General features: G+C 39.7%; 2 protein-coding genes across 2 annotated transcripts; both read right to left on the bottom strand.

Moving 5' to 3' along the window:
- Positions 1 to 2,932: 2,932 nt before the first annotated feature.
- Positions 2,933 to 13,454, bottom strand: LOC103988574 (acyl-CoA-binding domain-containing protein 6). The gene is made up of 18 exons (XM_009407152.3): positions 13,022 to 13,454; positions 12,562 to 12,632; positions 11,052 to 11,115; positions 10,913 to 10,984; positions 9,994 to 10,197; positions 9,824 to 9,901; positions 9,438 to 9,548; positions 9,262 to 9,328; positions 9,089 to 9,150; positions 7,853 to 7,992; positions 7,066 to 7,192; positions 6,863 to 6,977; positions 5,955 to 6,043; positions 5,177 to 5,260; positions 4,909 to 5,097; positions 4,423 to 4,575; positions 4,276 to 4,335; positions 2,933 to 3,400 (listed from the first exon to the last, which is right to left on the bottom strand). The coding sequence occupies exons 1-18, from the start codon at positions 13,184 to 13,186 to the stop codon at positions 3,218 to 3,220; spliced, it is 2,034 nt and encodes a 677-aa protein (XP_009405427.2). The 5' UTR covers positions 13,187 to 13,454; the 3' UTR covers positions 2,933 to 3,217.
- Positions 13,455 to 14,206: 752 nt separating this feature from the next.
- Positions 14,207 to 25,423, bottom strand: LOC135615132 (uncharacterized). The gene is made up of 7 exons (XM_065113247.1): positions 25,236 to 25,423; positions 24,973 to 25,142; positions 22,851 to 22,927; positions 15,280 to 15,345; positions 15,032 to 15,106; positions 14,885 to 14,959; positions 14,207 to 14,774 (listed from the first exon to the last, which is right to left on the bottom strand). The coding sequence occupies exons 1-7, from the start codon at positions 25,385 to 25,387 to the stop codon at positions 14,352 to 14,354; spliced, it is 1,038 nt and encodes a 345-aa protein (XP_064969319.1). The 5' UTR covers positions 25,388 to 25,423; the 3' UTR covers positions 14,207 to 14,351.
- Between the last annotated feature and the right edge of the window lie 38 nt (positions 25,424 to 25,461).

Here is a 25,461-nt window from a genome sequence, read left to right as displayed (position 1 = left end):
CACAAGAGAGAGATCCTTTCTACCGAGTGCTTCGCTTTCCAACAAAACCTTCAAAAATACAAAGAGAAAAGACAGAGTAATTGAATAGCACTATCTCACTTCATTTCCCAACAAAAGCCCTCTCCCTCTCTCCGAATTTTTTTCGTTTGGACAATGAGAATTAAATTATGAAATTACCTTTTTTTAACCTTATTTTAGTATAATTTTTCATATATAACAACACGTGTGATATTTTCATCAATAAAGTCAACAACGAGAGGAGAAACAGGATTAAATATTTCACTTTTGTAAATATAGGGATCCTAGTATAATTTTTAAAAGTATAAGAACCTTAAAGGTAGCTAATTACAAGGGTAATATGTAATTAGCCCCATCGATTCAGATAAATCTCAAATGAAAACATCTGAAACTCACAAAATTAATCCTTTGCTTCATAAAACCCTACATTTCTAAAAGGTTAATTATAAATTACCTTTTGTAATTAGCTATCTTTAGCATTTCGATCCCTACATTTTCAAAATTATATTGAGATCCCTATAGTGAAATATTCAATCTTACGTCTCCTTACATCATCAACTTTGTTGACGAAAATATCACATATGCTAAGTGGTAAACCAAAGTAAGACAAAGTCAGTATGTGTTCAGTGATAAACCCTATAATATTTTCGTTAATAGAGTCAACCACATAAGGAAAAATAAGGTTAAATATTTTACTTTCATAAATATAAGGATCTCAATATAACTTTTGAAAATATAGGAATCCTATTGTTACTTAGATGTGATAATATATAATTAACCCATTGCTAGATGAGAAAGGGGATTACAGAGCTCACGTTAACACCAACATTGGGTAACGATGGACTAGCTGTGGGAAAAGGGATTGGCCCGAGCGTCGGGGTGGCAGTTGTAATAGGAGGCACCACGGTAGGCAGGGGACTTCGTCACGGCGGTGGGCATTGTCGCTGATGTAGTTGGAGGTAGCCAGGATGTGGCGGCTCGTCTCCTATTGTAGCTCGAATTCGCTACGGGAAAGGTCCCATGGCAATCAGAGAGGGGAGGAACCCAACCCAGTGGTAGCTGAATCCCGCTCTCTCCTCCGATGCGATCGAGGCAAGCATGAGGGCTGCGAGGAAGAGGAAGAAAAGGAATTCCTTTGGCATCTCCATGTGCTTGTTGTGTGTCCACTTCTCGCAATAGAAAGGGCAGAAACAAGCAAATAATAGTTTAATATTTGCATGCAATCTGCATATTTCAAATCCCTCGAGACGCTTCGAACACCATGTCATGCATGCTCACATCAGCTAGGATAAGATTTGGTGTGAAGGCAACATATAAAAGGTCTCCAATTAAAAGTTTTTACAAGGAAGCATTAGAAGAGGAGGAAAAATAAGCAGTGGCATCATCGCCAACAGCAGTTCTTACATTTGGACTTGGTATGTGTTAATATGATCGATACTATTGATCAAACCATGAACTCTGTTACTACTACTGAAAAAGCGTAAGCCTGAGTGCTTGACGGGACGGACAAGAATACTGCTATGGTGGTTAACTAACAACCATTGTGTCTAATATATTCTACGGATATACCATAGATACAACCTGCACAAAATGCCGAGATCAAACACTTTGAGCTATGCATGATCGATGTAGCTTGTACTGTTGTTTTATATACTTCAAAGGTCCATAATGCTTGAGTGTAATATACACAAATAGAAAGATGTGATGACACAATCACAAAATTAGGTCATCATATCTGTAATATTTGTTCCATGACTATGCATCAGACTCATGAAAGGTTGACGGTTCAAACTTTTAAAATATAAATATGATGATGATATATCACCATATTGATACCAAAAGTTAAATTGATGATGTATCAAATTCATTTAACCTAAGTTTTAAGAGTTTATAACCTCATTCGACATATTTTTACAATGAGTAATAATAAGATATGTGGCAGATGTTATTGGAGGTATTCCCTAAATTCTGAGGGTGGATGGCAAAGGGCTACTCATCGATGCCCACTAGCTTCTAATCTATTTCTTCTGTTTGTATTTTTAAAATGGAAGACTGTTTCTTAGGAAGCTCTCCCTTTGTTAGCACTCTCAATCCTCTTCCATGCTGCAGAATTTGAATCACGTAAGAGTGCTCGAACATATAAGGATGCTGATGCAATAATTTTTCATTATTTTTTATGAGAATGTTATTATAGTTGTTGGGATTGACAACAATTGTTGGATTAAATCTAGTGTGCTTAGAAGACAAAAGGACATAAAGAAGAAAATACTTAAATTTTGAGCATATATAGTGCTGAGTGCAAAACCACTTAAATTTTACATTATAGACATTTTATGTTTTATTGTTTATGTGGTATCGAGATCCTTCCCCAACACAACTTAGATACAAAAATAAAGCATGGAGAACAATTTTCACAAATGTGTTGAAAACTGCACTGCATGAAGGTTTCCATGTCAATTAGAACCTCCAACAGATGTTGATTATTTTATTGGTTGCCATTACGCTTAGCAGCCAACAAATGCATCATCCGGGTGAGAAAGGGTTGGTGTTTGTAGTGGGAAATAATTATGAGCTTGTTTATGGCGACTAAACCCAACACCAAAAACTATGGCGTTCGTCTTCGTCACTCCAAGAACACATTTGACTTGTCGAAGAGAGCGTGCGTTGGCGCTACAAAATTTCTTAGTACTGACTATTTTCATGATTGTCGTAGCCAAATTAGCTGTCTTTTTTGTGTTCGTCCAAAGAATCAAGAACCCTTAACCAACCTCTTTGTTTCGTGAATACAACGAATATTCTCTCTCCATTTACCACCCCCAAGTTATATATCATTAAGGTTCCTTTCCGGTTCACGGTCACTATTTGAACAGTAGAGAAACAAACAGGACTCTTTCGGCCATCGACATAATATAGAAGCCAAAAACAAAATCTAAAACTCACTTCAACTAAATCCACCATTCCACACCTCCTGCGGTACTAACTAATTAGTTCACCATATTCGAACTACTTGAGTTCAAAAAATAAAATAAAATAAACACTCGTATCTGGTGCAAAAAAAGTAAACAAAATAAAAGGGAATGCAGGAAAATGTATATACCGGACCTTGGAAAGGCACTTGCCCAAGCATGAGAATTACACTAAAATTTCATCAATTATTGTAATTACCTCAACACTGGTCCACTGAGCCGCTCAAAGCCCATTAAGGGCCAGACTGGTCGGGTGCGCTCCCAGCAAGCCAACCCCACACCCCACCAGAACTCTGCCTCTGATGAGTGCTCAAAGCTGCCTGTTCCGAAGTAGCCTTCTGCCTCCGAAGCAGCTCCACTTCCTTCTCTAACGTTTCCATTGCTTGTAACTTCTGTCGTAGCTCCACAATGTCCACCTGTCAGGTATAGATACCCCCTAAATGAATGCAAAAAAAGAAACAGACAAACAAACAAACAAACATATATGTAGTAGAGACTGCACACAACAATTTATTTCATATAAATGGAAGAAATTTTGAACAATTTCTAGTTGGAAGAAATTTAATTGACTCTTCCCAAATTAGTTGCAAATATTTAAATAATTAGTCCTAATTTAGTTGATTTTTCCCAAATTAGTTGCATGTGGGAGTAGGATTAAATACATTAGCCTTCTTGTAACCCTGGCAGTCAAGATGCCCATTCTACTCACTGGTCCACTGGTTTAAGCAAACTAAATAAACCCACAGCTAAAAGATAAAAACCCACTACTCTAAATGTAAATGGCTGTCTAAAAATAAGAACTGCAGCTTATTCAGTCGCTATCAGCCAGCAGAAGATAATATGATTTCTAGATCAAATTCAGTATGATTTCTAGATCAAATTCAGTATTCTAATTTTTTTTTTTTTTCCTAAAACATGAATGCAAGTACAATAACACAAAATTTAGATCCCTAATTTATAACATTCACAAAAAATTCTACATGGTGATGATTCCCATATCGTACCATGATAGCTTGATGCAAGTTTGGAAATCATCATGTTCTTGCTTAACACCACAAGCATTTAAAGATGCATCATCAACATAGTTACTGTATGTTCCATCTGGACTTTGAACATGTTCCTTTAAAGTTGATACCACTTGAGTTTTAGGATATCAAGATATCCAAGCACATATCAATTCTAGATGTGATTTACTGCTAAAATCTATCATGAGATTTCTATAATTTGTATATAAACAGCAACAATCAAAACATCCAAACTGATCTGTAAATTTGTTTCTATGAGTGCATACCTCAAGTTTAAAACACCTGGACTGTTCAGCAGCAAGCTGACCACGAACTGACTGAAGTTCCTGTATTGTTAATAAATAAGAAGTTTATTTATTTAATTAAAATAAATCCATACTTTTACAGAGGAGTAAAACAGACATGAAGCTTGCCTTTGTTAGTTCAATATTCCTCGACTCAGTATCATTGAACTCTTGCTTAAGTTGGAGCATTTGTAATTGTTCCTTGTTAAGTGTTCCTTCTAACTCCCCTTTCTCTGCCTTCAGGGCTTCCACAAGTCTTATTGTAACCTCATTTCTGATATTCTGAAATTTTTAGGTAAAATCAAGGTCATAAAACAACTATGTTTTGGAAAAAAAACATATAGAAGAGAATAATAACTCAATTCACAATTCTAAATACCTTCATGTTTTTTCAGTCATAACAAGATTTCATGTAAAAAGTTTACATATTGAAGTGTCACAAATTTAGCTTTGCAAGCTTTTTAATTGAAGAATTTAATAACGCATGAATATAGACATCAAAGAAACTTCTACCTGTATCATTTTGCAACTGATTTCACTTATTATGCATTAAGTTGATACTGAGCAACTGAAAAGTTTAATTACTAAAGTAGCAATTTATCATGTTAACATTACCAGAGGCTCTGAATCACCATTCTCCATCACAATTTCTTTAATCTTTTTATCTTGAGCTGGTTCAATCTCAGGTTCCATATCCCTACTAGCATCTGTTGTAGGAAGCATTGCAGCAATAGTGTCTGACACAGGACCATCTATTATCCTTGACTGTAAATCTGATACATGGCTTGGCTTGAGGACATAAACCTAGCCAACCAAGAAATATCATGTGATCAGAATTACAATATAACAAAACAAATATAAAAGATACTAATTTACTGTTCACCTCATTGCTATAACGCCCATTATAACCTCCAAATGAAACAAGAAAATCTTCTCCCTTGTGGGTGCTTGTCACCAAGCTGAGTCCCTAACAAAAGATAACTCTCAATAATGGTAAGTTTGTATGCAGAACCATTCAATACAACAATCATTTACCCTAGTAAGCCTTTTTTTTCTATTGAAGTTCTAAAAAGAACAATGGCGCATTTCCTGTCATCCATGATCTGATGCTAATTGATAACTTTGTTTAGCTTACATTTTCACAGGTTTCTGACTTTCATTAGCAATTAAATAACCAATGTTTGGTACCCTGCAATGTTACAACAAGATAAGCAGTACCATGTTTTGTTAAACAAAAAGTTTCTAGAACTGTTCTAATAACTGATAGCTACTTACAAATGTCAACTTTGCTAATAGATACATACACCTTATCAAAATGTAGTTCATACAGTGTGTCAGAAGAGACAAAAAAGAATATGCTTGCAGTTTCCTACTATACTCCAGAAAGTTATCAATTCCACAAAGTCCTAGATGTAAGCAATCAATAAAGAAAATTTGCATGGCTTATACTTCTCCACATAATATGTTCATAGGAAGTATTAAGTTACAACTTATTATACCACAAAAGATAAAAATTACCACAGCAGCATTGCACAGATTATGATACCAATTTCTTAGCATCTATCAAAAGCAATTTCTTTCTTGGCTTAGAAAATGAATTTCACAGTCAAGCACATAGTACAAATAACATGTAAAAGTCACTAACTAGACAGTTTGTGTACCTCACTAGCAAGAGGCACACGCCCTTGAACTGTCATAACAACTGACCAGACTAATGTGGCCATGTTCAGGACAAGAGTTTCAGAGACACCTGAAAACATAGGTAGAAGTTCCACATGAAATTAGGAATATGAACAACGAAAGTTAACAGAGATCATAAATTGTTCCATTCCAAAAGCCAGTATAAAACTACTGCATCATTTACAAAAATATCGATAAAAAGTTACATTATAATAGTATATCAACTTCATCAGTATTACAAAGTTAATAAAGATAATAAATGCCTGTGGATATGAAAAGCAACAACAAGTGGACGTCTAAGGGGCACTTGATCGAAGCTGTCGAAGTATGAAGAGGATAGATCTCGATCCTAGGGAACCATGAGAACCCACTGCTTTTGGCCATTGGCAAACCTTACCAAGTGTTTCAAATCACTCATCACATAGCCTTGATACATGTACATGGCTTTCAACAGTTGCAAGTTATCCTGGATAGACTTGATTTGTGATAAAGATAAAAAGTTGTAGGCTTATTTAGGGGTTGAGTAGCCTTGACAGTAAACCACCAGTCTAGTCAAATCTAAAGGTATTAACATAAAATTAGATAAATAGTTGAGTTTAATAGGAGTATTAAGTTTGGTTCCTGTTTATTTGATCTATGCTGCACACTGAACAAAAGACCAAACCAAACAGCTTTGGTTTCTCACTTAAAAAATTGAAATTGACTGAAGCATTGTCAGAAACCATAATTTAGGCCAATCACCATGATGCAGTTCGGTTCTTCGGTTTTTTCAATTCAAATGGACAGCCGTAGACAAGTCTGGTTAGGGCAATGAAACAGTGTGTAAAATATAACTTCAGGAATGGTCTTTTCACACACACATAAAGAAAAAATTGCTTCACAAACGTACCATTCTTATTATTACCACCACCAGCAATGAACCAGTTGTCCCCAACTGTTATGCCTGCATGGCCAGCTCGTGGGCCTGGATTTACACCCTGCTGCTTTGGTTTTGACCATTCCATCTGAAAAGGTTAAGTTGAAGAATAAGTCTTATCAAAGAATTTAATCCACCACCTTCTGTCAGGCATCTAAAAGTGAAGTAGTGCTTACAGTCTGCAAATCAAGAACATGCAGATCATTAAAGCATGTGGCATGAGACCCACCACCAAAAATCAAAAGATACTGGTCAGCATGGCAAGCAGCAGCATGATCAGATCTTGGAGAAGGAGGTATGCCTCTAAAACACAATGAAGAAAGAATGAATAATGAGATAAATATTTTAGTTGATCATATGCCATCAATCACTTTTACCAATAACAATTTAATTGAACAAAAAAATATGCTATCATATTTGCATATGCGCTCCTCATTTCTGAACATTTTAATGTCATGTGATTAGTCTTGTTGCCTAATCCTGTGGGAACAAAAATCCCCCAAGTAGCTTTTACTAATTACTTAAATTATTTTAAAAAAAATATTTGCAGACAAGGACATTTAAATTAATAACTATAACATCAAAGAAGTGCATAAGTTGAACAGCCATTGTACCCATAAAAGAAGTTATTCATAGACATAGTATGCATTAAATTGACAAAGATAAAGCTAGTCTGTAGAGAAAAAAACTTATGTTCTCTCCTTTCAACTTATCACATGAGCAACTAACAATAACAGCACTACATGTGCATTGATCATGGGTCGACATGTGACAAATTGTCAGGCCTCTAAATGATACGTTTCACAGTATATAAAGCAAAACTCGTAGCAAACTTTCAAATTGTCAGGGCCCTTGAATGATATATTTCACAAGTACTTAAATCAAAACTCATAGCAAACTTTCTCATCGAAAGAAAAATTAGCTGAATGTTCAAAAATAATAATAATAATAACCAACTCTTACATAGCATCAATATCATCCCAAGTCATAGTTTCCAAGTCAAGTATGTGCAAGTCATTCAGAAGAGATCTCTTAGCATCTTCACCACCAAACATAACTAATGTGTTTCCAACAAGTGTAACTGATTGGCCTCCACGGGAAATCTGAAGAAGGAAGATCATTGAGTTCTAGGCAATAATCACTGGGCTTCATTAAGACTGGATATTCAGATGGCAACATCAATAATTGTACGCAACAAAAATAAATTTCTTAGCATGTCCAACCCCATTTTATCAAACTTCTATTCTGTATCCCCAAACTGTGCAAAATAACAAAAGAAAACATATTATCATATAGTTTGTAACAGATTGCAACTTTTTACAAACTAAATAGCTGCTGAATTGAAAGGAAGAGATCATGTTGACATATTCCATGGAAAACAATTGTTTGTTCCTTGAACTGAAGTCATTTAAATACTTGCCTTGTACTGTAATATCACAAACAAATCTGTGTACAAGGTGTTCGATATAATGTTTCTATGTGTCCATATTTTTCGATTTTGTTTATGTTTTGGACAGCATGTCGGGGCTTGTAGTAGATTTGGTAGCTTTATGTTGGTTGACTTTTGTATCGGTTCAGGCTTGTATACGCAGGGTTTGAGGGGATCATCGTGCAGAGGCAAAATTGCCCAAAAATAGATCATCCAAGCAACCATTTTAAGTGTATTCTGGGTGTACAAAGCAGTACAAAATGTTAGTATTTTAGCACATTAGAGCTACTTGGATGGCACAAGGTTGGATGAGCCATTAGTGTACTGTCCAATGATGGTTTATTGTCTTGTTTCACAATAATGTCATATAGGGACTTCTTAGCCGTGGTGGACTGCCTTCGACCCCTTGTCATGCGATCATTTAGATCTTACGAAGTCTATATTTGTATGTTGCATTGTCTATCAAATGCCTACTAGAATGTCTACTTGTGGGATCCCGAGTATAATTATTCTTCTAACCCGTCTTCTCTTTTGCAGATCCTTAGGGGATCCTAAGAGGTTACGAGCAAGCTAACTCTTTGCGAACGGATATGCAAGAATGTCATACAACTTAGGCAAATCCAGTTAAGTCCATGACAATAATCTGATTACTAGTATTAAAAGTTCAAATTACAAAGCATATATCAATTTCAAGGAAAATAGGACATGAAAAAGCTTCATGATCTAATGGTTAAACATATATTCTGAAACACAGATCAAATAAAATTTACCGGTGATTTCCCATATGTCTTTAAATTCGACCATAGACAGGTTTGCGGATCAAATTCCTTCACTAGCACAAAATTAAAAACAACACACTCACTTCAGGTGGAGGAAAAAAGTGAGGAAAGTTAGTGAAAATGAAATAAGGCAGAATAGTTAGTGAAAGTGAAATGATATGAACCTGAAATCATCTCAGATGGATCCTTTGTGTGCCCAGCAATAGATAAAATTTTGTTTCCCCAGGGAATCTGCAATTATTGATAAGTAACCGTGGAAATTTCCATTACATATTCTTTCAGATATCTACCATTTTTAGTGACTGCAAATGTTTCAATATAAATAACTACTCAAGATTACCAGGGAATGGCCAGCACAGGGAGAAACCGAAGCAATGGCTGAAGAATCCAAGGACCCTGATAATTCTCTGGCTTCTATCCTTGACCATGTCAAATTTTTCAGGTCCAGAACCTTCAGTAATTAAAAATGTTCATAGCAAAATTGGAAAAGCTTAAACACACTTACTTGCTAGTAATAAGTTCTAAGTAATGGATATAAAATATTTTTTAAAGAAGATTATAATAGATATTATAATTGTACAAAATTGGAAAAGCTTTTCATTTAGCCGCATTTCAATTTAACCAGCATGTGGATCACAAGGAAAATACACCCAGAAATAATTTTGAGATGTACTAATCAAAGTTAAACACAAATCACTCATATCATACATCAATTTTATCAAATACCTGGATATCATTAAGGTAACGGCCATTGTGATTTCCACCAAAAATATACATTTTTCCTCGCAGAACAGCTGCTCCATGCTGTAAACAAATGACAGTCAGTTTAGTTGCTTATGAGAAAAAATAAAATTTTGTGCTCCAAATTAAGGTCAATTAAAGAATGGATTGAAGACCGCATAACGAGGCTTAGGGCGTTGTCCAGATACTGAAGGTGCAACCCATTGGTCATAAATACCAACTGAGCCAATACCCTCTGTTATTACATCCTTGTCCTGTGTCTCCAACAGAAGACCATTTTCTGCGGAAACAGTTTTAGTCTTGGGTAAGGAATCTCCATTTCCTGAAGCTGATGCAGCAGCTGGCTCCAGTTCTGTTTTCTAAGGGGATAAGTTAACAGGATAAGCATGCATAACAATGACTCATATAATAAGACAGAGAAGAGATATTTAGCAAGCATAAATAAACCACAGTAGTTATTTGAATGATGCTTCGCTTGGCAAAGAAAAAATTAGAATGAAATAATAACTAGAAGTAAATGTGCTCAATCAGCAGAAATATTACATAACAAATAATGACTATAATCTCTGTCAAATAGAAAAAAAATGGATTACATTGAACCATGACTTTGCAAAAGAACAAGTACATTAACCAAATCATCCCTGACATCCCGTTATATGGCAAATAGAAATGAATTGTAATGGTTTTTTATTTGATAACCTGGGTTTTCTCATCCAATTTCAACTCCAGTTTGACTTATTTTGCACCCAAAACGTATCATCTCACTTCACCTATCTTAAAAATCTTGGTAAAGTCTTGGGATCTGAACATTCTCTCAGTACTTTGTAGTTCAACCAAAATATTTGATATGTACATCCATGACCTTCTTTAAATAATTTTTGTTGCAAAATCAATCTTACCAATTTAGTTCTGAAGCTTATGTGAGAACCATTCAAGATGTCTGGTTAACAGTTGATAATTAACATGAAATATACAAATACCGCACATGCCAAAAGATCCTTAGGTTGTTAACAATACATGTATGACTGACCTGTAATTTTTAAGAAACAAGATACATTTCATTGATATACTTACAAGTGTTTCAACATTAATAATAGGTTCTGCTGTCAATTCAGGAGCCTTGGAATACCAAGCAGGATCCTCCTCCTAGATGAGAGAAAAAATTATAATTTTACCGCTGTAAAACGGCAGAAAAACTGAGGCATGTATGTACCTCCAAAATTTTCACAAAGAGACGCATTGCTTCTGTCGAAGCCATGTTTCCAAGTCCATGCCAACTGTAAGCAGAAAAGTCATTAGTCCAAGATATTCAAGATAAAGAAAAGAACACAGATCTTTCAATTACGACATCAGAAGGTTATCATTCAGCTGGAATAGTGAAGAAGAACCATCACATGCAAATTCTAATAGTAAAATGTCCATCCTAATTTTCTGACTATTTTGTAAGATAATTTATTCTGAGGAGACACCTGATTAGTGAGAAATATCTAGAGAGAATGTTAATCGAAAATATCTAGAGCCTAGGAGTAACTTAATGAAATTTCACATTGTGTAAGAAACAACCAATTGAAATGAAATGGAACAATTTGTGATGGCAATCTTTTTTTATTGATTTGAAAAAAAAAAACAGTCCAAAATTTTTGAAAAACTGGAAACATAATGATCAAAATAATTATATGAATGGAAAATTTTAAAAAAATTCATAAAATAAGCATTACTACAAGAAACAACATGATGTATAAAACTAAATCTATGTTATATTTATGTCAAACATATTCATACAGTACCATAGTCAAGAGAACACTCAACTTTTATGTAATATCTGTATACACTTTGAGCATCAAAACTAAATCAGCATTGGTCTTGACTGTTAAAATGCCAATCATGTTAAATCTTGTTATGCATGGGAACCTGCCATCTACAACTTGGACTGTATAACCTCGTTTGTTCCTAAAAAACTGGTACAAAACCTTTCAGATGACTTCAAACCATGGCATGATTACAATGACTAAGAACCTACTGTTAGTTTCAATAAACCAGAATATGTTATTTTTCATACATTAACTTTTAAAAATACATGACCAAAAAGCAGAAAAAAGGTAAATACCAAAAAGGATGAGATAAATAATAAAAGAGTAGACCACCTTGTCCAGAAAGTACAGATAAAGTATTGCAAATCTCACATGTACTAGCTTTCAAAATGACCACTTCTCTATTTTAATATATTTATTTAAAGTCAACCATAAGGCCTACATCATAAATTGAACAACTAATATGTGACATGCCCAATACTCAATATCTATTGCTGAAAGATATTTGCCTTTGCCTGGTCCTCACAGTGTGAGTTCCACTCTACTTAATTGCTAGCACCGCTTTGAAATACTAGGATATTTAGTGGCATAACAAGGAAAAAACATAAAAAATACTTCTGGCTTGGCCATGTAGGATATCATTTCAACCTTCAAATAATTCAGAACAATCTTTAATCATGGTACTAGAGAACAAGATTTTGACCACTCCAGATGTTAACATAAGATGGGATATAAAGAACTAGAGAACTAGAGAAGTAGATGTTCAACAGGTATGATAGTGTAACATCTAACCAGAGGAAAGCTTCATTTTTTTATTGAAATCCTAACGACCAGTGACCTTACAGGTCGAAAACTAAGTATAGAAACTTTTCCCTATTACATATTTAGACAGAACAATCATGCAAAACCAACCTTGTCCATTTGCTCTGCTCCACGGGATTCCAGGCTCTAGGTTTTGGAACAGTGCAAGCTCCAACAGTTGCCTGCGGTCATGAATCAAATTCGAACAATGTATTAAAGAAGAAAGTATTCGCTTATTGACTTTGGAAACCGAACAGCATTTCGCTTCATGATCAACATAGATCCAACATACAAGCAAAAACCAAATAGACATCTAAGTTCAAAGATACGTAGAGATAACATTGGCCTGATTTGCATCCAAAGAAAGTTTGCATGATCGGTTTAAGCTTCAACTCCCGACCACCGATCTAGCGAGATCACGAAGCATACGACTAACAAATGGAACGATCGAGCAAAGGGAGCAGATTCGAGCCATCCCGAATGAAGGAATGCCAAGAAGCTATTAGACCAACAAGGAAGACGTGCGGATCAACAAGACGTCCCATTAAGGAACAATAATAGCGGAACTCACCTGCTGGTACAGAGCGTAGAGCAAGAGAGTGACGTCGTTCTGAAACCTAGAAACGCCGCCTGCAGGGGCGGAGGAGTCGGGAGACCCGCCGAAACCGGCGTAGGAGGCGGCCGCGTAGAATCTCTCGGGGTAAGCGAGGCCGGAGCTCGCCCTGGCTGTGGCCATCCTCCTTCCACGACACAAAGCACAGAGCAAGATCGCCGATCGGCACAAAGGGGGCGGCAAGGATAGGCGAAGGGGGAGGGGAGTTGGAGGGGTGGATGTATTTATAGGGACGAAGGCCGAGGTTGTGCTGTGTCTCCCCCAATAACAAGAAAGAAGAACGATGCGTCGGTGGATGGGTGGGTCGTCTTTAATTTGCTTTCTTGTGAGATCTAAAAGGCAGCGCGATGCGATGTGTATCGCGGCCTCACATAATAAAACAGGAGGCGGTTGACGCTCATCGAAGCCCCAGCATCTCGTCACCGTTATAACAATTCCCGATTCCCTATTCCCTATTCCGTCATTCAAGCCATTGCAATCCGAAGTAAGAGTTTCCTCGGCGTCGTTAGACAATGGAGTTTCGTTATGTTAATTCACTGCTTTCCACTTTGAATTGGATAGTTTGATTCGGGACCATCTCTTGATGTAAATTGAGCAAAGGTAGTCCGCAACAAATTGATGTATTTGATTCAATACACTTGTCTGTGGACGGTGTTGATGGCCCTCTGATAAGATTATCGATCAATAGTCAAGAGAAAAAGTTAAGCTTCAATCTATGAAACATGAAATTGGAACTGTCCCACACTTGAGCAGTCCATCCATTCTGGTCGTCACATCGAGTTGCAATTTTTCTGGGGGGGACCATTAACAGAATGGATTTTATGGGCTATCAAACCTGGTTTGCTGACATCATCAAAGCTTTATCAAACAAAAATTTTAATACTCAATACTGGGTAAAGTGAATCTAGGAACCATCATTTAGCTGATATTTTAGATTTTAAAAATTATCCCTTTGATTTACGATTTATATTATGCCATAAACCGAACCAATTCAACCATTTAACAGAAACTTGAGTCGAACATCAAATTCTCACCCCAATCTTACATACTTCGAGGTGGTTTGGAGGAATCAGCAAGTTCACCTACCACAGCCTATAGAATCATCTCTGGTCCGTTCCGAAATTCTTGGTTTGTAAAACACAATGAAAACAACACTACTTATGCTACTACTAGCAAGTATTATGACAGTCACCAGTCCACTGAGCATCTGTCCAGATAAACCCATTACAGGCTTCCGAGAAGACTGCGGTAGAATTCATGCAATTACACTGATAACCAAGAAGAGAGATCAGTGGCCCATGTTAGGAGGTGGTAGTGGAGGGTGCGAAACTTGGCCTTGCATTGGCTGTCCAGGGAAACCTTGCATTGGTGGTCGAGGAGCTTGAACACCTGGTGTGAAGTTTGCCATCGCACTGCCACCCATAGGTGGTGGTGGTACTGGCCGGGGAGGACCATTTGCCACTGGTGGCGGAGGGGGAGGTTGTGAGCCCACCATAGATGGTGCAGGTGGTGGAGGCCTAGGAGGATTCATGACCGGAGGTGGAGCAGCAGGTGGAGGTGCTTGAGGTGGTGGTGGTGGTGGTGCTTGAGGTGGAGGTGGCAATGGCCTTGGAGGAACACCAGGAGCTGTAGCAGAACCATTGGAGGCAGGAGCCGGTGCAGCCAGTGGTTTATTAGCTTCTGGTGGTTTGATCTTGAAATATAGTTGCAGCTGTTGATGGAGTCCAGTTGGACATTACTCCTTTATGATCATTGGATCAGAGCAAATGCAAGCAGAGAAACAAGAACTAAGTTGAAAGGAAATCAGACTGTTAATCTAACCGTGAACATTTTTAAATCTGGATCCCAGTGTGAAAAGAACTTTGGTGTTGATTTATCGATTTCTGTGCTGGGAACCTGGCAAAGAGAAAAAATAAGTTAAAGATAAAAGAACAAAGATCATGAGCAGAAACTAGTTACAGGATGCACCTTGAAGGCAATGATTTCATATGGGTCAGCTCCAAATAAAAGATACTGGAATCGCTTATCACATGCTTCGATCCTCTGTCAAAATTAATGAGCCTAAATTATGTTTGCCAAAAAAAAGTGAACTGAATCAAGATGCAAAGAGAGAAGCACAATAAAAAAAAAGGGCAAGAAAAAGGAAAGCATAAATACTTTACAACCATACAAAGCAAAATATAGATCTAAATCTAACAACATATGTCAGCACTTGCCTGCTCAAAGGATGACATAAACCTGTGCCTTGGCTTAGTGTTATCTTCAATTTCAGGATATTCTATCTGCAGAAAGTTCGACGTAAAGTGTCAAAACCAAAGGAGAAGAAAACATAACTACTGAATATTATCATAAGCAAAAGAACAATGCAAAAATTGTACAACTTGTCTACTACCTTGAGCAGATACAAACGTTTCATTTTTCATATTCTTTGCAAATTGTATAAACAGAAGCTTTGATTATTGTTTCTAACTTAGATGCTTTGCCTTAAAAATTATAAACAATTTTTTATTTACCCTTGACCCAAGGATACTTGCATTAAGGAAACAACATTAACATAGATAAGATATACAAGATCATGATTTAAAATTCCAGCTGTATTCAAACCTGAACTGGAACCCAATTCAAGATTTTATCATTTTATGAATCACCAGTCATCATAGAAATCAAGTCAGACTAGGTCCAATGTAGATAGTGCACCCCATAACAACTACTCTGTGCCAATCAGCACAGTTTGTCTTGGTCACAACATACCATGTCAAAAATGGATGGCGATGTGTCATGTCAAAGTTGTGCTGACAGAGCCAACATATTATCACGGACTTAGTTGGAATTGCCTAAGTCGTGAGGCACCCTCGCGGCAAAGTCACGAACTTAGCTAAAGTTACCTAAGTCATGAAGCACCCTTGCGCCAACTCCTCCGACTTAGCTGAGATTGCCTAAGTCATGAGGCACTCTTGCGACATATGCATCCGCAAAGGTTCAGCCTAGTTGCAAACTCGTATAGGTCCCGAAGGACCTGTAAAACAGAAAGTTGATTAGATTGAAAACGAGCAACGAACAAGTCCGGACGTCTCGCGAAGAGGGAAGCTTTACAAGCAATTCAGCAAGCACCTTGAGTGCAAGAGAGAAAAGAGAAGAAGGAGAAAACAAGGACTTTAGAAGGTAGAACGAACAATTACAAGTCCACAAACAACTGCTCATCGGGTGCCGGGCGCGAAGGCAAGTTCTCGTCAAGTTAACATGCGAACTTGTGAAGATTGTTCAACGTTCGACAATATACCGAAGTCCCATCCAGCCCTATGCCACCCGGGGGGTTCTAGGGTGCTAAGATGGCTGACGTTTCCTGTGCAGTTGCGGCGTGTAGAAAACAAGTTGTGGCATGCGAAAACGAAGCCATTTTGGGGCAATTCGGCCAGGCGAGGCGAGCGATCACACTGCAGTGCTGCGAACTGTCGTTGCTTACATTTTTCAAGCAAAAACACACAAAATCAAGACAAAACATACTGCCATGTCTCTGTACAAGCATGAAAAAGCGACGAACGGTCGTTGAACGAAATTGTTGCAGGTGCGCGACGACCGTTCGTGACATTCTCCCCCGCTTAAACTGTCGACGCCCTCGTCGACGCTTGTTGGTAATTGTTGATGACTACTTCATGCCGTAGGGTGTCTTCGGGCTCTCAAATGGCTTCTGTTCGGGGAAGCTTTCGCCACTTCACCAAGTACTCGGTTTGCTCAGCTCCATTGGGGAGCTTTATCTTGTGATCCGCTAAAATGATTTCAACTCGTTTTTCGTAGGAGGCTTTGGTGGGGGGTAACCGAGTTGGAACACTTCAGGAAGCATCTTACGGATATGAGTGGTAGGCTTTCAAGTTGCTGGCATGAAAAATATTATGAATTTTAAGCCACGCCAGTAGTTGCAACTTGTAGGAGACGTTACCCACCCTACTGATAATTGAGAAGGGCCCTTCATACTTGCGCACCAATCCTTTGTGTACTTTGTTCCTGAAAAATTGGAGTGATGCTGGTTGAAGCTTTACCAACACCAAATCGTCGACTTTGAACTCCTGCGATCGCCTTCCCAAGTCTGCTCACTTCTTCATCTTTTTGGTCGCCTTCTTCAAGTAAGCCCGCGCAATATCTGCATTTCGGTGCCATTCTTTTACAAAGTGATATACTGACGGACTACTCCCAATATGCCTAATAGCCAAGGTGTGAGGAGTCGACGGTTGTTGTCCTGTATTAATCTCGAAGGGGCTCTTGTTGGACGCAGAGCTCCGCTGCAAGTTGTAGGAGAATTGGGCTATGTCCAACAGCTTCACCCAATCTCGTTGGTTGGCACTCACATAGTGTCGAAGATATTGCTCAAGGAGTGAGTTTATCCTTTCAGTTTGGCCATCCGTCTGGGGTTGGAGGCTTGTAGAGAAGTACAACTTAGACGCCAACAATTTGAATAGCTTGGTCCAGAATCGTCCCAGGAATCGAGCGTCTCGATCATTGATGATATTGTGCGGGACTCCCCAATACTTCACCACATTCTTCATCATCAGCTTGGCCGCCTCCTCCGCTGACCAGTGTAAGGGTGCAACAATAAAAGTTGCATACTTTGAAAATTGATCGACCACCACGAGTATCGATTCGAGTCCCCCTACTACCAGCAAGCTTGATATAAAGTCCAAGGAAATACTCTCCCACAGCCTTTCTGGTACGGGTAACGGCTCCAAAAGTCCCATCGGCTTCCACTGCTCCACCTTGTCTTGTTGGCAAGTGAGGCACATTCGAACATATTCCTACACATCAGTCCCCATCTTCGGCCAATAGAAGGCTCTCTCCACGAGAGCCAAGGTTCTGTAAATACCCGGATGTCTAGCCCAAAGGGAACCGTGACACTCTCTTAAGAGTTCACACCTCAAATTGTCCACTCGAGGAACATAAACCCTATTCCCTTTTGTGTAAACGAGTCCCTCTTGGACCCAAAATCGTCGTGTCTTGCCTTCTTAGATAAGCTGCATCTGGGTTACTGCTTGGGGATCACTATATAGTTCATCCCTGATCCTGGAAAGGAAGTTGGAGTGCAACTAACTTGCTTGGCCTCTGCCCTCCAACTGTATGTCATTCACTCGTTCCACTTTCCGGCTCAATGCATCGGCCACGACATTTGCTTTTCCAAGCTTGTACTCCATTGCCATATCAAGCTCAGCTAGGAAGTACTGCCATCGTGCTTGCTTTGGGGAGAGTTTTTTTTTTAGTTTGGAAATAGCTTAAAGTGATGTTGTCTGTCCTCAGTACAAATCGCAATCCGAGAAGGTAGTGCTGCTAAACTCGTAGACAGTGGACCACCATTGTCATCTCCTTCTCGTGCATCGGATACCGTCGCTTGGTCTCGCTGAGCTTACGACTCTGGTAGGCCACCGGGTGACCCTCCTGCATGAGTACTCCCCCGATAGCGAAGTCTGAAGCATCTATATGGACTTCAAAGGGCTCCCCATAGTCCGGCAATTTGAGCACTGGTTCTTCCAACACAACAGCCTTCAGATCTTGGAATGCAACTTCACATTTGTCAAACCATCTCCAAGGTTGTTCCTTCAGCAACTCCGTCAATGGAGTTGCGCGCTTCCAATACCCAACTATGAAACGCCGATAGTAGTTGACGAAACCAAGGAAGGATCTCAACTCCGATACCTTCTTTGGAGTTCGTCATTCCGCAACGGCTTGCACCTTTGTTTTGTCCATCCGAATGGAACCCTCACCAATTCGATGCCCCAAGAATAAGATCTCCGTATGAGCAAAGTAGCACTTCTCCCTTTTCACGAACAAAGCGTTCTTCCTGAGAACCTTGAAAATTGTCTAAAGGTGCTCGACATGCTCCTCGAGCGTTTGGCTGTAGACGACGATATCGTCCAAATAGACAACCACAAACTTATCTAAATACTCTTTGAATAGTTCGTTCATAAGAGTGCAGAATGTGGCCGGAGAGTTTGTTAAGCCGAAAGGCATCACCAAGAACTCAAACACTCCATACCTAGTCACGCAGGTAGTCTTCGCTTCGTCGCCTTCAGCAATGCACACCTGCCAATACCCCGACCGAATGTCGAATTTGGAGAAATACTTGCTTTCCCCAATTGGTCGAATTAGTCAGCGATAAGTGGGATGGGATACTTGTTCTTCATCGTCACCTTATTGAGGGCTCGATAGTCGACGCATAATCGGAGACTCTCATCTTGTTTCTTTTGAAAGGGAACTGAAGCTCCGAATTGTACTTTAGAACTACGGATGAGACCACCGCTTAGCAATTCATCTAACTGCTTTCTGAGTTCTGCCAACTCTGGTGGGGGCATGCGGTATGGTGGTCTCACTGGAAGATTCACTCTTGGCTCCAACTCGATATGATGATCCACGCCTTTGCGTGGCGCCAGAGTCTTCGACAAGTCGAATGGCATAACATCTATGAACTCCTTCATAACATTTTCCACCACAGCAGGTTCGTAAATGACCTCCCCGTCGAGTGGCTCTAGCTTCACAGCAGCCGTGAAGGTTAATTCTCCTTTTCGTACCCCTTTCTTCATTAAAATTGTAATGCCAATATTTGTTGGGGTCCTCGGTTCCACTCTAAAAGACGGGAACCACACAAGGGTTGTTGCCTCCCATCAGACATAGAGAGTTCAGGAATGGCATAGGCACCAACTTTGCTGCGTGCATAAACTCCATTCTAAGAATTATTTGGAAGTCATCCATTGGCACCGCCATCATGTTGGTGCTTCTGCTCCATGTCCCGATCTTGATGGGGACCCCCTTTGCCAATCTGGAGATCCGCTTGGCCACCGAGTTCACCGCCTTTATCCGACTTGGGTTCTTCTCCAAGATCAACCCAAGTCGCTTTGCTTCTCGATTGACAATGAAGTTATGGGTAGTACTCGTGTCCACCATTGCATGGGTTGTTTGGCCATTGAGCTTAATGTCCACGTACATCAACTCACTGCTCCATGCTTTATGTGACTTTGTCTTTGTGTTCTCCCCCACTTGACCCCGTAAAGCATTTAACAAACGCATTGCTCCCATCCGAGGTCTTTGCAACTCCTCATCGACGAGGCTGGATTCTGAACTACTCAAACTAAGAGCGACAACCTTGCCCTTATCTGATTTGGGAGGGTGGATTGAAGTTGTTAAAGCATTGAGTGCCTGTTTCTATGGGCACTCCCTCACCATCTACGACCCTCTGCCCAAGAAGCATCCGCCAGGTTTTGGGGCCTTGCCTTTTGAACTTGGCCCTTTATGGGAGCTCTTCTTCGTTTGTTCGCCCCCGGGCTCCTTCCCTCAAGAATATTTTGGACGATAGTTTCCTGAAGATTGTTTCTTTTTCCCCGAGTCCTCCGAGGAAACAAAGTAAGTGAGCCTTTCTGCGGTCGCAATTGTCCCGATCACATCGGTGACATTCCTTCGATGTAATTCTTGTTAAGCCAACGGTTTTAGGCCATCTAGGAAGCTGAATAGCTTATCCTTCTCAGACATATCCTATATGTCAAGCATCAGCGCAAAAAATTGCTTCTCGTAGTCTCGAATGGAAGTACTCTGGCGAAGTTGTCTCAACTTCTTCCTTGCGACGAACTCTGTGTTCTCAGGCAGGAACTGAGTTCTCAACTCCCACTTTAAGTCCTCCCATGTGTCCACTCGACACCGACCTTGTTGGATCTCCTCCTAACGGGTTTGCCCCCAAAGTTTTGTATCCCCGTTCAGATACATGGTTACTATTGAAACTTTGGTATCTTCAGAATCAAGCCTTGTAGCTCAAAAGTACTGCTTCATGTCAAACAAGAAATTCTCAAGCTCTTTTACGTCCCTAGCACCTCTATAGCAATTAGGCTCAGGTGCCCTCAAGTTTTGTGGCAGCGCAACGCGGGTGTTGCACCCTCCTGCATTTAGTGCCCTTGTGAGCGCTGTCACTTTGGAAGTGAGTTCTGCCACGACTTTGTGCAAATGTTGCACGGAGTCTTTGGTATCATCCGTCAGTCGATCAACTAGGGTCTCAACCTTGTCGATTCGGGATTCAGCTTCTTCTTGTGAGCTCTCTACCCCAACAAACCTTCGTTGGCCTTGGTAGAGTTCTTCCAAGCTCGCTTCAAGAACATCTAGGCAGGTTTCCACCGCTGTGAGTCTCTCCTTTTTCCCAATTGGCGCTCCAGATTGTGCCTCCTCCGCTCGTGAAGAGTAGCCAACTTCTTGCTCATCATATTCGCTACCACGATCCTCCAGCACGGCTCCACCAACATGAGAGCGAGTTTGCACTTGCAGCCCACCTGCGACTACTTGGGGCAATGTTCCGGCTTGCCCCGCCTTGCTCGATTAGCCACGATGCTTGGCCATGGCGAGATTACGAAGTTTCTTCGCTGCTTGCTCAAATTGGTTGCCCACTCTGATACCACAATGTCACGGACTTAGCTGAAATTACCTAAGTCGTAAAGCACCCTCGTGGCAAAGTCACGAACTTAGCTGAAGTTGCCTAAGTCATGAAGCACCCTTACGCCAACTCCTCGAACTTAGCTGGGATTGCCTAAGTCAAGAGACGCCCTTGCGACATATGCGTCCGCAAAGGTTCAGCCTAGTTACAACCTCGTACAGGTCCCGAAGGACCTATAATACAGAAAGTTGATTAGATTGAAAACGAGCAACGAACAAGTCCCGACATCTCGCGAAAAGGGAAGCTTTACAAGCAATTCAACAAGCACCTTGAGTAAAAGAGAGAAAAGAAATGAAGGAGAAAACAATGACTTTAAAAGGTAGAACGAACAGTTGCAAGTCCATAAACAACTACTCACCGGGTGCCGGACGCGAAGGCAAGTTCCCGTCAAGTTAGCGTGCGAACTTGTAAAGATTGTTCAACGCCGGACAATATACCGAAGCCCCATCCAGACCTGTGCCACCTGGGGGGGTTTCAGGGTGCTGAGATGGCTGACATTTCGTGTACAGCTACGGCGTGCAAAAAACAAGCCATGGCACGCAAAAACGAAGCCATTTTGGGGCAGTTCGGCCCGGCACGGCAAGCGATCGCACTGCAACGCTGCGAACTGTTATTGCTTACATTTTCCAAGTAAAAACACACAAAAACAAGGTAAAACATGCTGTCATGTCTTTGTACAAGCATGCAAAAACGACGAACGGTTCGTTGAACGAAGTTGTTGCGGGTGCACGACGTTCATGACAATATGGCCAAGCTTACACTTAAATCCGATCAGCCAGCACAAGGGTGATATACTTTAGAATGGTATCAACATATGCTCCCATGCCACAAATTGCAATCTTGCCTACTACCATTAAGTAATGAAATAATTTTCAAGGACAAAACTAAGATAGTAGACAAAACAAAATACCATATAAGGGAGAAGCTCATTAAACAACTGAAATTTTTTATTCTTTTCATATAATAAACAGAAAGTCACATGATTATACTCCAGAATAACATGTGAGTATGAATTGCATCATGTCTCTGAGCAGCACCAGATTTTGCAGCATGTCTTAAACATAAAAATACCTATAATTCCAAGGAATAAATGGGAGAGGTCCAAACATCATGGAGAACTCCTCGTGTAATTATCTTATATAGTCATTGATACACTTTGTGCATATGGTGACAAAATGCACAACTTGACTAGAAATTTTCAACCTGAATCGAGATTATGGCCTTAACAAGGTATTTAAACATTCAAGTCAATCCAAAACCAAAGAACAGTTTGACAGTTTGAATCCATTATTCAACAAGTATTTGCATCTAAATAATAGAATAGTGTATGAGAACCTGAAACAGTAGAGATCGCTGCTTTGTCTCTGGATCAAATTGCTTTGTTACCCTGTATCCGGGCCTTCCAATCTTAACTGCATATATAGCACATCACAACCAAGCATCAGCAATAAAATTAACGAAGTCAAAGCATATATGTACACCCAAGTACCAGCAAGGACATTGACATAGGAAGTTAAACTGTTAAAGAATATATGTACATGTGTTAGATTCATGTTCATAGCAATAACTGATGCAACTGAACATAAATAGACCCAATCCTTAGTACCAACTCGAAAATACATATAACTAACATGTGACCACAGTGTTAAAATGAAAATGAAGTGTGTTTGTTGCCTCCTACTTAACATTGTTTCAAGTTCAATTCATGTTTATATTCAGGTACTCCACTCAAACTCTAGAATTGCAAAAGCCTGTTTACTAAAGTGAATTGTGATGTATGAAGCACTTGAAGGGATGTCAACTAACACTATAAGCAACCTGATGTGTTTGGACATCACAAATGGGTGACACATCTGTTGGTGGTGAGCTCCCTAACCATGCATAATACTTAAGAACAAATAGTGCATACAATTTTCATTATTGTAAAGATACAGCACACCTAATGGCAAAAGGATAGCAAACAACAACTCAAAGGAAACATCTCATTTTGATAAAAGGATTGTACAATGTCATTGTTAACATCGTGATAAGAGCCTACAAAATAAGAGCAAAAGATGGATCATGGTGGACATGTTTATCATTTTTTCCTCTTAAACTGTGCATCTGCAGATCTCAGACATCAATCTGGAGCACAGAAGTCTAACAAGTAGCAAGACATTTAATCCATCCTATCTAAGCTTGACACTGACAACAAAGCATGATCGACAATGCATCATCTTATCAAAGTGAGATTAGCTCCTCTCAGCTATAATCAGCTAACAAATCCTAACATTAGCCAAAAACACCTACAAAATAGATTATCAAGACTTGAAGCTCTCTTGATGCCCTGGGGTCCACCCTCCTTTTCGTTCATCCTTTCCTTATCTTTCCTCATTCCCCGTAAGTTGTGATGTCCAGTGTTTTATTCTAGATAACCATGTCATACTCAATCCTTCATCATTTCCGACATTAGTAGCATGTGTTAGCAGTGTCCTCTAGTGTCATCAACTTCACATTTAAAACCTCTATTGCAAAAGGCTTTATAATGCATGTAACAAATAGGATAAGAAAAGAATGAACAAAATCCACATGTATGCAACTTGATCCTTCTCAGCAGATTTCAATGCAAGATTTCAGTTCTTCCGAATAAAGAAATACTACTTTTGGAAGTTGAACGAGGTATGATAAAGCACTTCCAACCTGTCTAATTTATCAATAAAATCAACAAAAAGAAATCGAAATGACCTGATAAGAATATAAGCCAACCAAAAACACCCAGCCCTCAGATCAAAAGGTTTCCCCTTCAAGATTAAATCAGAACTTGCTTAACTCCAAGATAAGATGTTACGGTAGATCTTTCATTGCATATCCACCTCCAACTAAGGACTCTCCTTCATGTGGAACTTGTGAAGCAATAGAGTTTCTTGATAAGCTTATGACAAAGAATTACGAAAAGCACAGTTTTAAAGTAAACGAATAAGTTACTTGTTTGGTGACACATTAAAATGTGATTTAAATATTGAAGAAAAAGACATGTAGAACTGCCCCCAATCATCCGTTTTCCAATTTTTATTCAACAAGGAATTTTATCAAACATGGGAAAATTAAAAGTGAAACAACTCAAAACATGCTTTACTACTTTTTTTCTTTGAAAGATCAAGTTATTTGCATTTAGATGCACAACTCATGTACACTACATTTAAAGTATCTCCTACCAATTGACCAAAAGAAGCAAGCTAACGACTATGATTTTCCAGTAACAAAAACACGATTATTGAGTTTCCACAATAAAAGAATAACTAAAGCACAATCGCCCGAGTGGCTCCATCTTACTAAGTGCACAAGAATCAACAATACAACATCATAGCATTTTAGGTCTCAAGACTTGATTATTGAGCTTCCACGACACAGAGACAGAGATCATAGGTTAAGAGTAACTGGAGCATTGCAAGTCGTAAAAGAAAGCGGATGCAATTACCGGATTTGCGGAGGGCGACCTTGCGTTTGTGGGGCTGAGGCTGGGCGGGCGCGTCCTTGGCCTCGCGGGCGGCTCTCTTAGCGAGGTTGGTCTGGTGGCGCTTCCCCTGGGTGTGTGCCAAGTAATTCCCTTCATTGTTGTGGAGCGTCAGGCACAGCTTGCACTCATAGCTGCAAGAAAACCAATCCGATCATCACTTCACAGAAAGGGGTAAAAGAGAAGGAAAAGCTCTACCAAAGATTTCTAGGGTTCAGGGTTGTTGCCTTCCGAGATGGTTGCGCATGAAGTAGGGATCCTTGGCGAGGTCGATGGTCTCGAGGGCAAGACGCCGGAGGCGCTCCCGGCGGTCGATCGCCTCATTCTGGGCGGAGGCGGCGCCACCGCTACCCGGCTTAGATCCCCAGTCCCGATCCATCGCTCGCCACTCTGGGCGTCGGGGCCGGTCAGGCTGGTATTATGGAGACGGCGGTATAATTTCGGATCCGGATC

This window comes from Musa acuminata, chromosome BXJ2-6 (assembly GCF_036884655.1).
Source record: "Musa acuminata AAA Group cultivar baxijiao chromosome BXJ2-6, Cavendish_Baxijiao_AAA, whole genome shotgun sequence".
Classification (NCBI taxonomy): Eukaryota; Viridiplantae; Streptophyta; class Magnoliopsida; order Zingiberales; family Musaceae; genus Musa; species Musa acuminata.
This window is presented reverse-complemented; position numbering and strand designations above follow the sequence as displayed.